The following is a 14,420-nucleotide window of genomic DNA, read 5'->3' as shown; positions in this document are numbered from 1 at the left end:
GCTGACAAATAGTACCATATCTGTGTGCAGATTCCCCGAGCTGCGCTTCTGTGGGGGAAGAAAAGCTGGAGGAGAGAAGAGCAGGAGGGTAGAAGTGTGTCACCTTCATTGCTGCTGTGCTTTTTCTAATGTGCCAGTGCTGCGCTACTAGGAGGAGGAAGGATAGCCCATGAATTCTATGGCTGTGATTTTTTTTTAATTAAAAACACCTTTAACATTCTCTTACGTTAAAATAGGCCGGTTTGTCTCATACAGCATAACATAAGCTGGGGGGTGTGATTTCAGCCTGTAAGAAAGATGGAGAAGGGAGGGGAGCTGAAGTGTCATGGATATAAAATAGGGCCTGTGTGAATTTTTAGACTGTAAATTGCAAGTCTTCTAACTGCTGAATCTCCTGAAAAACTCTGCTAATGGAAACAGCAGGAGATGAAAACTGTGCCTTTAAAAGTTGGACCTTGTTATATTTTTTTAAGGTATTTTATAATGAGGTTTTTGGTTCATTGACCAAAGTGCTCTTTCTTCAGCCTGCAATTTTCTCAAAGCAAAGTGATTTATTTGTGTGTGCTTTTCTATAAAGAGTAAAGTAATAAAGAACAAAATTAAAAGTACCTTTTGAGATTGAGGTTGTCTACAAAGAAGCCTTTGTTTTAGTGAGGTTTCTGCAGATAAATGAGAAAATAGAGTATTTGAGTATGTGTGTGTTTGTTTACAACTTGCCTTGTGAAGGGTGGTGGTACTGAGGTAGGTGTCAGGCACTTCTGCCAAGTAACAAGCAATAGGACAAGAGAAAACAGCCTCAAATTGCACCAAGGAAGATGTAGATTGGAAATTAGGAAAAATGTCTTCACTGAAAGGGTTGCCAAGCATTGGAACAGGCTGCCCAGGGAAGTGGTTTGTCACCATCCCTGGGGGTATGTAGATGTGGCACTTACGGATATGGTTTACTGGTGGACACGGCAGGGCTTGGTTGGCCTCGATGATCTCGAGGGCCATTTCCAACCTAAATGATTCCGTATGTGGTTAGGAACAGTATCAGCGTTTCACACTAACTTTCTGCAGCGAGAGGTCGGATCATTCGACAAAGGGCCGTTGAGTCACCCACAGTGTGTGCTGCGCGATTTACCCCCGTGGCTGCAGCCTGGCTGAGGTGCCCCTTCCCCTCTGCTCCGGGCAATCCCGGATGGTGACCTGAGGTGCCAGATGTCACACACCTGCTTCCGCCGCTCTGGGGAGAACTCAGCCTCTTTTCCCCATTGGAAACTCTTTTCTTTGTCACGTTATGGAAGCGGAGCGAACAAAGACGCAATTTGAGCTCACGACACAGAGGAAAGAGCGACACTGAGCCGTCCGAGGGCGTAAGCCAGACCCATACAAAAACGCCATTCCTCAGGTCCCTACACGGCGGGTGCCCGCAAACCCCCTGTGGGCGGGAAGTGCGCCGGCGCCCCCTCCCCGCCTCGCGGAAGCCGGTAGGAGTGGCGGGCAACGGCTCCTCCCCGCCCCGCCCCGCTCCCCTCAGGCGCCACGGGGATGGTGCCCTGAGGAATCCCAGCCGGGCCCAGGGACAGCGCGGCAGCGGCGCCGCCGTCCCTCCCTTGCACGCCCCCGGCCCATGCAGCCGCGCCGAGGGCGGGACTCTCCGGTGCGGCGGTGAGGGGAGGGGGGAGGTCCCAGCTGCGCTGTCCCCGCACCTCGGCGGTGTGTCTCCGTCAGGCGACGTGCTGTAAATGCGTGTGCTGTGGCTGTTCTGCGTCGCCCTGGGGGCGGTTGCGGCGGGGGCCGCCGGGGTCGGCCGGCTGTGCCCGGAGCGCAGCACGGTATGGGGGCCCGGGCTGCGGCCGGAGGCGGCCCTGCCCGCTCGTTACTTTTACGTGCAGGCCGTGGACGGCGAAGGGCAGAGGTAAGCGCGGCGGCGGCTGCTCGTCACGGGGATGGCGGGCGGAAAGAAGTCCAAGCGCGGTTAAAAAAAAATCACGTTCTTTCCCCACCGCTTCCCTCCTTTCCCCTCGGTCAGGAGGGTTAGGCGGGCAGCGGCAGAGCCTCCTGCGCGCCTATCCCCAGGCGTCAGCAGCCTCTGCGGGAGCGCGGCTTTACCCGCCTTGGGCAGCCACTTAAATACTTGCGGCTCCCGGGGTTAAATGGAAACTGCTGCATTTCCCGTGAGGAGAACGAAGCGTCCCACTCCCCTCGACCTGCCTCGAATAGCAGTGGTGCCCAGCCCTTGGCGAGACTGACCTTGCCTGACCGTGGACACCAGCTGAATGACTTTCACATCTTAGCCAGAAATTTACTTGGGGTTTGCCCGTGGAAAGGGAAAAGCTGAAGGCTCCTTACGTGGCTTTTTGCTGTTTATCACTTTGAAAAAGTTAATAAGTCTTTTGAGGAGTGTCAGATAACTGCATAAGGGGATGAGGTGAGAAAAGAGAGTGAAAAGGTTCAGCAGGAGGACATGCCTGTTTATTCTGCTTTGTCAAAACCTTAACAATGACTGACACATTTAATTTCTGATATACCTGTTCAGGTGTCCTGCTTGTTTCTCCTGTTAGCAACACCAATATTTCTCCTTAAGCACATAGACACACTGTCAGTAGAGTAATTTAGGAACTGCTCTGTAGGCTATTAGGTAAACTGAATAGGAACAAAGTAGGTGAACTTAAGTTTTCAGAGGGCACTCGTGGCTTTCCATTTCTAGAGGGAAAAAAACTCCTGACTGTACAAGCTAGACAGGAGCTCAAAGTGCTTCATACAGGTTGTCCAGATGAGATGCACGGTGGCATGTGCACATCTGCAAGCTGCCAGTTCCACTTCGAGAGTAAATGCCTCCTGCATTTAGTTGAACTGGCAGCTCTATAGTGTGTGTCTGCACAAGTTTCAGGAAAGGTGACCAGGCTGCTGGGCTGCAAGCTGTTAGTCCAGCCACTCTCACCACCTCTCTGTTCCAGGCTCTCACTACATATTTGGGACTGTGTTTAAAGAAGTGGAAGAAGAAAGTTGGCAGATGCAGCATTTTGACTCTGCCAATTTTGTTAATACCTCAATGATAAATAGCTTTGTGATTTTGCAAATTCTTTTATTTGGTTTTATGGAGATTTTTCTATGATTACTGTATGGTGAATCTTACTGAAGTGTCATAAGTGCACATTGAATTACATTATACCACTATAATGTTTTTTGTTACCAAGACACTGGCATTTGTAATAACCTTTTTTTTCCCCTGTATAAGCTACCAAAACGATTAAGTAGTTTAACTTTTTTCTTTACTTCCTTAAATAATGCCTGAAAAATAATCTGGAAATGTTTTCCTTCTGTATGTAAAATAACAGACTTACTGAGTGGTTAAAGTGTGTTCCAGTATTTCTTTTTTTATAGAACCATAGAATGGTTTGGTTTGGAATAGACTTTTAGAGGTCTTCTAGTTTGACCTCCTTGCCATGGGCAGGGACATCTTTCAGTAGATCAGATTGCTCAAAGGCCCATCCATCAATCCTGGCCTTGGACATTTCCAGGGATGAAGTATCCACATCTTCTCTTCGCAGCCTGTTCCACTGCCTCACTAGCCTCATCTTAAAGAGTTTTTTCCTTATATTCAGTCTAAATCTACCTTCTTTCAGTTTAAAACTGTTGCCCCTTGTCCAGTCACTACAGGCCAGGACACCAAGGCAGATCTACCAAGATCCACTTAACTGCATGCCCTCTACCTTCCTATCGTTTTACACTTGAGCAAATGCCAATCAAGAGCTGTGCTAGATTTTTAAAGTTGCTCTGGTCCGATATAATCAAAGATGGTATTTCCAGCACCTTTCAACTTGTAGGACACCAAGTGATTTGGGAGCTGTGTTCCTGAGTATTCCAGTGGAACCTTCTTGATACCTAATGCTTTTAACAGCTTGAGGTTTTTCAGGTAGCCTACCAAAACCCTCTTCAGAAAAATATGCCTTGCTTGTGAACGTCAGGATGTGCTCATAAAGACCTAGCATGGCTCAGCAGAGTCACTGGAAACCTGACAACTTGGAAAGGAATGGGTGAGATTTTAAAAAGTGTGTTTCTTTTATTGAGCTCCCCCTTACTCTCTGGGTAGGTTCACTTCATCGCCAGGTGAAAATGCATTCCAGGTGAAGATCACTGCTCCTGATGAACAGTTCACTCGGGTTGGCGTGCAAGTGTTAGATAGGAAAGATGGCTCCTTCCTGGTGAGGTACAGGATGTATGCAAGCTACAGAAACCTGAAGATAGAAGTGAAAGCTGGAGAAAAACATGTTGCAAAGTCTCCATATATTTTAAAAGGTAAGAAGCAGCACTATGCACAGATTTCCTACCACAGCTTTTTCTCACATAACTGTGTCCCGGGATGTCTCCCAGGATTATCATATGGGATTCTTTGGACTATCAATCCCATTGGAATTATAGATTCATTTTAAGTGTCCTACAAACACAGTTCAAAGTAACAAAAAGAAACAAATACCATGAAGCTGCTGCCTGACAAATACAGAATCATAGAATGGTAGGGGTTGGAAGGGACCTTTAGAGATCATCTAGTCCAACCCCACTGCAGAAGCAGGTTCACCTAGATCAGGTTGCATAGGAACATGTCCAGGCGGGTCTTGAAGACCTCCAAGGAAGGAGACTCCACAACCCCTCTGGGCAGCATGTTCCACTGCTCTGTCACTCTCACAGTAAAATAGTTTTTTCTTAAATATAAGTGGAACTTTTTGTGTTTCTGCTTCATCCCATTACCTCTTGTTCTGTTGCTAGCTACAACAGAAAAAAGGGATGTCCCAACCTTCTGACATCCACCATTTATATATTTGTAAATGTTAATAAGATCTCCCCTCAGTCTCCTCTAGACTAAACAGCCCCAGTTCCCACAGCCTGTCCTTGTATGAAAGATACAGATAGCAAATACACAGAAGCTGATGTAGCTTAGCATGACTCCACTGGAGTCAAAAAAGTTCAGGTGTGTTCATTTAGAGTTGCTTAAGGTTTGGCCTTAATCAGCGAATGCTCAATGCCTGTCCCTCTTTTCTAACCTCAACAGCTCAGTAGCATGACTTACTGTAAATTATAATAATTGTTTCTGGTAGGACCTGTTTACCATGAAAACTGTGACTGCCCTCAGGAGGACAGCAGTGCATGGCTGGAAGAGATGAACTGCCCTCAAGTCATTCCACAGATTCAAAGAGACCTAGCAAATTTTCCCATTGTTGATCCAGATAAGATCGCAAAAGAAATTCCACAGAGGTTTGGACAAAGACAGAGTTTGTGCCACTACACCATCAAAGATAATGAGGTATGGAATGGGTTGATCTTACCTCCATACTGGGATTTGGTGGCAAGTCATACAACTATGCAGCAGTTTGGCTGCTCCCAGTTGAAAAGCTTCTCATAGTCCATTCTTTAAGAATCTTCCATTTACTTGCTTCTCTGTCCTTGAATACCTTGCATTTTGCATATGAGCTCAACTATCTGACCTACTTTGTAAAGTGCTTTTTGTTCACGTTACAGCTGAAACACAGTGATGGCAAATTATTTCCCAAGCAGTCAATATGAGTACTGGGCACATACCCAAGTCTCCTCAATACTAATTCAGTTTTCTGTTCCCTGAGTTGTATTACTGTGAAGTGTCATGATCATCTAATTTGACATGCATCAATAAATTATGTTGTACAGAATTCTGATGTAAACACATACCACTTCTAGCTCCACTGAGGATCCAGAGCTGCTTGGATTTTTCGAACAGAACTCTACTGACTTCAGTAGACCTTCATGGGGAAATGAGAACAATGGAACACAGCAGAAGCAGTTTCTTTTTTCTATGAGGAGACAGACCTAAAATGTCTGCAAAAGCGAGCAAAGCTTGTCCTTCTTTTAATCTGTCAGAAGTAGTTATGAAGCTATTAATAGAGCTCTAAATTACTCTCTAAAATGAAAAATCCTTACCAGTAAAACCTTTGTTTGTTTTCAGGTTTATATAAAGACATATGGGGAACATGTTGGCTTCAGAATTTTCATGGATGCCATACTGCTTTCTTTGACAAGAAAAGTGAGTACATCTGTACAGTCATCTCTTCTATATGTCCTAATTTATAGAAACCTGGGTTTACCAAGCATAGTTCAGCATATTTATTGCTATTTCTGTTAAAAAGCTCTTCTTGTTCTTTGATGAATAATGGAAAGGTCAGATGGGTTTTAATTGTTTGAACTTACAGTGTTCTAGAATGTTATATGATCAGTATATGGAGTACCACAAATGTTAATTGAATAGCGGGTTTTTATAAGAGAGTTTTGACAGATTTGGACAGAGGGTGGTTTGGTTTTTCTATAGACTAAATAAATCATCTTGTAGCATCTAACAGAAAATTCTGTCTCTGCCAGTACCTCTTACATCTTGCTGCATGACTGAAAAAAAAAAAAGAAACCCAAGGGGGAATGTGTATTGTTCTCCATTAAATTTCATGTGTTGAAAACAAGAGGGGAAGGGTTGAAAAAAGAATATCCAAAGCCCAACAGGTGGCCTGTGGTGAATCTCCTGTGATGTACAAGGAAAAAGCACTACACAGACTTGTTCCTAAGGAAACTTTGGAAATAAACCTGACATTATATACATAGTGACAGGATCTAGCAGGGCTGAAGTTTCAGCACACACAACTATGTGTTTATTCCATGAAGACATCAGTGAAAGAAATACGAAGATATCCAAGTTAATATCTATTTTTGATTGTAAAAGTACAAAGCATTTTATCAGGGATAAAGGAGAGAAGGAAGAGAAAGGAGTTGCTGAAGTATGGAGTTGTTCACCTATCTAATAAAAAAATAAACACATTATTTATAGGCAGCTGAAAGATAAGGTAACTGCTATGAAACAATGTGGATTTATCATAAAAATATCAGTCTCAACTATAATTTCTTTCTGGAATGAGATAATAGGCTTCCCATATGTGTGTCATGTATCTTAACTTTAGCTAGACTTTTAAAGGTAAATCTTAAAAGTTTCTCATAAACAAGACAGGAAAACTTTGCATGGAAGACACTACTGTAACCTGCTTGGAAAGCCTTACTTAGACAATAGTTGCCAATGTTTCCAGACAGATAGAAGGCTTCACCAATGTATTTTTCAGAGATTTGTCCTAGGTTCAGTCCCCATTTAATAACTTAGGTATATTTTGACTGAATGATGGACTAGAGAATATGCTTACTGAATTTTAAGATAACAAAAAATGAAAGAACCTTGCAAGCACTCCAATTAAAGGTTTTCTTAACAAGTAAGAGAAATTGTATGGAAAAATGGATAAAGTGGCAAGGACAGGATACTACACTATGGATAAGTCACATAGTTATGACACCTATTTAAAATAGGGAGTAAGTGTGGTTATTCTCTGCAGAAAAGTGTGAAGGTTACAGTATCAGAAATTTAACATGAGTCAACAGTGGCATGCTGTTGCGAAAAGCTGAACACACACACACCCCTCACCCCCCTCCCAAACATGACAGAAATGTAGAGTCCACCATACTCAGAATTAGTAGTGTTACTGCGTCTGCTTTTGGGCATTGTGCCTCAAGGAAGATTGTTCAGTTACTGACATTGCACAGGATAATGGTAAGAATGACTCAGAGATACAAATAAGGTTCATTTAAGTAGGGTTTGCTTAATCTAACAGTGTCTGAGGAAAGGTGTGAATGTCAGCTTGATCTAAAAGGTTGCTGTGTGACAGGTGGAAGGGTGCTTACCTGGTTTTCTTGTCCTGGTGTTGGACAAGAAAGAATGGAATTAGATTGTATCAAAGGTATTTAGGCTAAATGTTGGAAAATATTTGCTAACTCCAAGGACAGAAACTCAAAGTTACAGATACAGAAATCACATGTCACATCCCCATTAAATACTTCAGGAATTTCTATTAAGATAGTGTTACTGAAAGACAGTACATGTATTGGGTTGTAGAAGTTTTAACCCGTGGAATGATTCTGCCATTGAGAATGTAAATAAAGGTACTTTGTAGCTTTTCTGTGTCCATTATAACCATTAGATGTCACTGTACTAACAAAGTTCAGTGCTGAAGATTAAAGGGTGTAGCAAAACCACCTCTGACATGAAAGTACACAAGTAAACCTTTTCTGTTGTTCTGTATACTGAAGACATAAAGTACAGCTTTGTTTCTCTGTCTTGACAGTTTCTGCATGTCTCTGCCAAAGGTTTTCTTACTGTGTCATCAAGTTAGAGAACAGTATCTTAAACCATTTAAGAGGGTGTTTGATAATGGGCAAATTACTAATTTCTATCTCTGTCCATAAATATGCATTAAATTAGAAACTTAACAAAGCCTGTTCGGGCCACAGAGGAATCCTGAGAGGTCAGCCTGTGACTAGTCATTCTGATCTGAAGAATAAAGGGGTCTGAGAGGAGAAATGCTTTGATACATATATATGATGAGTCAGCAATATGTTGAAAATCTTATTTTTTTACACATCTCTGTACTTGGGTTTCAGAATTAATCAACATTCATAGTCATTCTTCAGAGAAGATATTTTATCATGCAGATATTAAGATAGTTGATGATGATACTTGGACAAAACGTCCTAATCATATACATACAATCACAATCTCTGAATTACCTGTTCATAGTCAGGACAGAGATCTTGGGACTTGTTCCAACTGTTTTCCAAAAATGCCAGTATAATAATCACTTGTTTGTAATAGTCAAATACTCAATAAAGACTTACTAAAGAGGGAGACAAAAAAAAGGGAGAAAGATTATGTCACCATATAAAACTTGTGACATGCCTGTCTTGCAAAAACGGTGCAATACTAATTTCGTGGAATCACAGAATCACTACAGTTGGAAAAGACCTTTAAGATCATCAAGTCCAACCACCAACCTCACACTTCCAGGCCCATAAACTAAACTAAACCATATCCCTCAGCACCTCATCTATGCATCTTTTGAATATCTCTAGGGATGGTGACTCCACCACCTCCCTGGGCAGCCCGTTCCAAAGCTTAATAACCATCTTAGTGAAAATGTTACTTTCTCCAAAAGAACTACATGGCAAAAAGGCTGTTCAGGCATGCAAAAGACAACCTACTCTGATTGGGATTCTTTTGCTTTGAAAGAGGCAACTGAGGGGGAGGTAGTGGAGATTTATATTTTTTTTTAGAAATAGTGTCATGGAAGAGGGTGAGCTCAGAACAGATCCACCAGCAGTTCTGCACTGACATACATGCCTTCAGGCTTCTCTGAAACTCGACCATATGTCGCCTTCAGCCTTCTGCTCTTGAAAATGGAAGTGTCGCACCGATTTCAGTTTCTCCTTACAGAGCAGCTGGTTCCTCCCTGTCACAGTAGCTGCCTTTCTCTGTACCTTCTCTTACTTTGTTTGCAAATACCAGAACCACACACAACACTCAAGATTGGGGTACATCCAAGTTTCATAAAGTGGCAAAATTATGCCCTCTATTCCAGTGTTACAACATTTCCTGGCCATCAATAGTATTTTGCTTGCTTTTTGCCTGCAGCAGTAATTTCAGATACAGTTCCATACTCTCAATTACTTTAAGTAACTGATGTTGTTGTGCTTAACTATTAAACCCAGCACTGACTAAATGTGGTCTTCCCATTGTGGCTGTTCATTTCTGTTACATCTGTTGGATTGAGTCATTGTGCCAACGCAGGGCAAATCAGTTCACTGATGATATGACAGAAAACAAATTTACCACCCAACTGGTTTTCTATACAGTCAATGAGGAACTTACCTTGGAAATATACAATTGCTTACTAGATCCCAGCACTAGCCTGGACACACTAGCTTGTGTGGCCCAGTCATGTAAAGTGCAACAAGAAACCATCATCTAAACTGGGGTGTTCCTATCCCTTAAAACAACAAAACAAAACATTTATGTTACTTTGTGCAAATCTTTTGGAAAAAAACCCAACATATTTTTATCTTGTAGGCTTTATTCTGTGGTCTCAATACTGCTAACATGTTTCTAAACTTTAATGAATTATTACAGGTACCTCAAGTATATTAGAAACCTGTTTTTCCTCTTGGTGAGGTTGTTTTCAAAATGCAAGATGCCAGCAGAAGTGTACTGCTTTGTATTTAAATGCTATTTGTGCCTCACTTGCTTCTGTTTAGGTGAAAATGCCAGACGTAGAATTTTTTGTTAATTTGGGGGACTGGCCTCTGGAGAAGAAGAAGCCCCCACAAAACCTGCACCCCATCTTCTCATGGTGTGGGTCCAGCGAGTCAAAAGACATTGTCATGCCAACATATGACTTAACAGACTCTGTTTTGGAGACTATGGGACGGTAAGAAATCACTTAAAGTTTTCACAAAATTCACAGTGAAGGATCTTCCAAAAAGATATTTGTGTTAACAGTGTTATTAACTGTACTTATTATCCCTCGAGACATTGGCACCCTGTACGTAGGCAATAACTGTGTAATCAATATCTTCATCTTAACCAAGCTAACATATGCCATTTGTGTTATGTAATGCAGAAAATACTTCACTATTTTATTTAAAAACAAAATTGATCTAAACATGGTCAAGTCACTGAAAGCAGCAGGAGTGTTTCAAGAGTAGGTATTTTGTTTGTTTGCTTTGTTTCTCCTCCATAAACATGTCGACAACTGGCCAGATCTCTTTTTTTTCCTCCTGATTTTCCTAGAATTATTTTTTCTATACCTTTTAAAGCCCAGCATAGCCAGAATGGTTGACCGAGGACCCACCATCTCCAGCTTTGGTCACTGATCATAACCAGCCCCAGTCACTGCTCTGTTGTTATCTGGAAACATTGTGCAGCCAGTTTATAAGAGAACTAGAAATAGAAATTAAGATAAGAAATAGTCTATTTTGAACCTGTTTATCACTTCACTCCACCTAGTTCAGGCTTCTTGACTTGGTAATAAAGGCTTTTCTTAAATTTGCATCCCCGATCTATGTGTTTTAATTTGGCAAAGTTTTTAAGGAGGTGAAATGTCATAGAATCACAGAATGGTAGGGGTTGGAAGGGACCTTTAGAGACCCTCTAGTCCAACCCCCCGATGTCATGTTAAGGCAGTTGCGTTATCCTGCATCACCTCCCTCTGCCTGGCAGTGATACTCACTTTTAGCTACTTTTGTCCATGCCCATGGACAGGCACTCTTTCCACATGCCACATTGTCATCAGACCAACACCATCTTCCCACAGGCTTGTGAATGTGACATCTCTCATCTGTTTTTTTTAATTGCTGCAAAAATACCAACACAACACATAACACGGGTGTGCTCACAACTTACCCTCGTCCTTCGTTGTTTGCCAGTTGGTACTGTAAGCTTTGTTTTTTAATGTAATTGCACTCAAAAAGGTTTCCAAGAGGCTTCGCTGTGAAATCAGTTCTTTCTCCTCCAGAGTCAGCCTGGATATGATGTCGGTTCAAGCGAACACTGGCCCATCGTGGGAAGACAAGAACACCACAGCGTTCTGGAGAGGGCGTGACAGCCGCAAAGAGAGGCTCGAGCTCGTCAAACTCAGCAGGAAATACCCAGAGATCATAGATGCTGCTTTCACCAACTTTTTTTTTTTCAAGCATGATGAAAGCCTCTACGGCCCCATTGTGAAGCACATTTCCTTTTTTGATTTTTTTAAGGTAAACAACTAAACATTTCTTTCATAGAACTGAGTTCTCAGTGTTTCCCATTACCAGGTAACTTGGTTTTTATTATCAAGTGATTCTTAGTTTTTCAGCACAACACCAGCAGCAGGCACGAATAGGCATCCCCTCCAGTGGGACTAACTGCTGTGTAGCTCTTGCACTGCAGATAGTAATGTTCGGTTTACATCTAAAGGTTGTGTAGGACCTCGTGTAACCTGTGTAACCCCAAGTTCCTTTTTATTTCTTTTTCGTGATTCAGCAATCAGGACTACTAACATAACTAACATAGTGGGAAAAGCAGTGGATGAAGTGACCCACCTGCCCTCACATCTGAGGATAAGCATCTAAGAAGTTCTGGAGAACTTAATTGCCGAAGAAGGGCATCTCTCTGTACCCTGCACTGTGATGAATTCCAAACTCACTAATAAAAGCTCCTTAAACCCTGATGCTTGCCTAGCCAACCCTACGTTTCTCGGTATCAGCAATACCGGCACCCTCAGAACAATGTAACCTAACCAAGCTACATGGATCTCCTCTTTGTTAATAACTTATGGTCATTTTCTTTCCAGTATAAATATCAAATTAATATTGATGGCACAGTGGCAGCATACAGATTGCCTTATCTACTAGCAGGAAACAGTGTGGTGTTAAAGCAAGACTCCATCTACTACGAGCATTTTTATAACGAGCTGCAGCCATGGAAACATTATATTCCATTTAAAAATGACCTGAGTGATCTACTAGAAAAACTACAGTGGGCAAAAGAGCACGATGAAGAGGTAAGTAGACATTTACAAGTACTCAGAGATGTTTCCAGGCAAAACAGAAAGCGCAAAAGGTGCATTTCTTTAAAACAAAAATCTATTGCAAGGACCTAAAAGTTATTGTTATCAGCTCTACAAATAAGAAAAAAGTCCCCCACAAAAAAAATACATAGTACTGACTTTAATCTAAAATGAAATTGAACTTGGGAAAAATTAAGAGTATTTTTATGAGTGCCTTACTCTTAACCTTACTCTCAACTTTTTTTTATGAAGTATTCTTAATTTTATCCTAAACAGTCAGCTCTATTCTTGACTCCAGGATCAACACTGGCACCCTGAAACAACTACTATTTTGTTGAGGTTTTTTTTTAAAACAACTTTTCATTTTCTTTGACAGGCAAAAAATATTGCAAAATCTGGGCAAGAATTTGCAAGAAACAATCTCATGGGAGACCACATTTTTTGTTACTATTTCAAACTCTTCCAGGTCAGTACACTTTGAACAATTCCTAGTACAAAACTAGAAATCCTACTGAAAAGAATTTAGGGCCACAGAGGTACTCGAAATTGGCCACCCCAGTACTCAAAGCCAGAGAGTGAGCAGCAGCCACCAAAAACTTCAGTTGGTCCACAGCCACCACAGGGAGTTATTTCCTATGAAAGCCCTCATGGCTATGCTGGCGCATTGAGAGAAGCGATCGGATCCCCTCAGCCTTGACCTAACCTGCAAGATGTTGCCTACAGGGATGAAAGTATCCACACCAGACCCATGCCTTGCAAACAACAGCTGTGCATTAGCACCCAGATACTGAAAGTCCTGTGAGGCACCTGAAGGGACTTCTGTCTGCAGCAAAATAACTGCTTACCTCAGTCTGTGATGCAGCATGTTGCAGCAACAGATTGGGTAGCCCCAGGGTTTTTACAGAATTACTGGGCTGCCTCGGTGTTGTATTTACAACCAGATGGTCCCATCTAACAAGTTCCTGAATTGACGATGCCTTCCTTTTCTTACACCTAGGAATATGCCAGCTTGCAAGTGAGTGAGCCAAAAATCCGAGATGGGATGGAGAAAGTGCAGCAGACAGACGACGACCTTTTTCCATGCACTTGCCACAGAAAGAAGGTACCGTACACACAGTGTTGCACGTCGAGGGCTGGATGCCTTCAGTTCTGAGCCACGGGGGAAGGGGCACTGCTCAGTGCCCCCAGGGACCAGTGGCCATACCATTAGCGCTTGGCCAACCTGGAAATGATTCATGTTACAGGTTTTGGGGGGACTAGACAGTTAAAATTTAATGAGTTTACAATTAGCTGAAAAGCGTTTCTTCTTTCTTGACTGCAGACAAAAGATGAACTCTGACAGAGGAAAATAAAGCCACTTTTTTGGAATATCTGACAACATTCAGACCGTCTTCTTAAGGGAAGAGGAATAATTTGGATTAAAATGCCAGAGGGTAACACCAATGGATACGATGAAGTTTTATCATGATCTACAAATGGAAGAAAACCAAGTATGCTGTTTCCCTTCCATCATGCAGTGGTTGCAGAGCCTTGTTCAAAAACGTTTTTAATTTTTTTTTTTAATAAAACCCAGGTTTGTATCAGTCACGTGTTACTGTCCTGAGATACCACAGCAACGCAGATACTTTTCACTCATTCTTTGTGTTAACACTGAGTCTATTCACAAGTGTGTTCTGAAAAAAAACCCAAACTTGTAAATCTACACCTGTTTCTCCAAAGTCATTTTTTTCAGCCCATAACTTACTTTCTTCTGAGAGAATCGCTGTTCTCAAAGAGAGCAATGGGTTTATAACAGATCTTTTTAACGTGAAGGAGAAACACAGTGCCATTGGATACATGGGGGTTGGACTAGATGATCTCTAAAGGTCCCTTCCAACCCCTAGCATTCTATGATTCTATATGATTCTATGATTCTTTAGGAATATTAGATGGAAGTTTTAAGTTCTATGTGATTTTTTACACAATTGCTTTGTCTGTGAAATTCAGTCTCTGGCACTATAAGAA

At 42.0% G+C, this 14,420-nt stretch overlaps 1 protein-coding gene across 2 annotated transcripts; it reads left to right on the top strand.

Moving 5' to 3' along the window:
• Positions 1 to 1,513: 1,513 nt before the first annotated feature.
• POGLUT2 (protein O-glucosyltransferase 2) lies at positions 1,514 to 13,999 on the top strand. Of its 2 annotated transcripts, none has more exons than XM_062020557.1 (10): positions 1,514 to 1,900; positions 4,079 to 4,284; positions 5,082 to 5,287; positions 5,963 to 6,040; positions 10,129 to 10,301; positions 11,388 to 11,625; positions 12,201 to 12,410; positions 12,793 to 12,882; positions 13,414 to 13,518; positions 13,738 to 13,999. In XM_062020557.1, exons 1-10 carry the CDS (start codon positions 1,728 to 1,730, stop codon positions 13,753 to 13,755), a joined length of 1,497 nt encoding a protein of 498 aa, XP_061876541.1. In that variant the 5' UTR covers positions 1,514 to 1,727; the 3' UTR covers positions 13,756 to 13,999. The 2 variants fall into 2 exon arrangements, with proteins under 2 accessions (XP_061876541.1, XP_061876542.1); XM_062020558.1 differs by lacking the exon at positions 1,514 to 1,900 and adding an exon at positions 3,932 to 4,022 and having other exon boundaries at positions 4,113 to 4,284.
• The last annotated feature ends 421 nt before the right edge of the window (positions 14,000 to 14,420 follow it).

This window comes from Colius striatus, chromosome 1, assembly GCF_028858725.1.
Source record: "Colius striatus isolate bColStr4 chromosome 1, bColStr4.1.hap1, whole genome shotgun sequence".
In the NCBI taxonomy this organism is placed as follows: Eukaryota; Metazoa; Chordata; class Aves; order Coliiformes; family Coliidae; genus Colius; species Colius striatus.
Note: the sequence above shows the minus strand (reverse complement) of the source record. Positions and strands in the feature narration are given on the sequence as shown.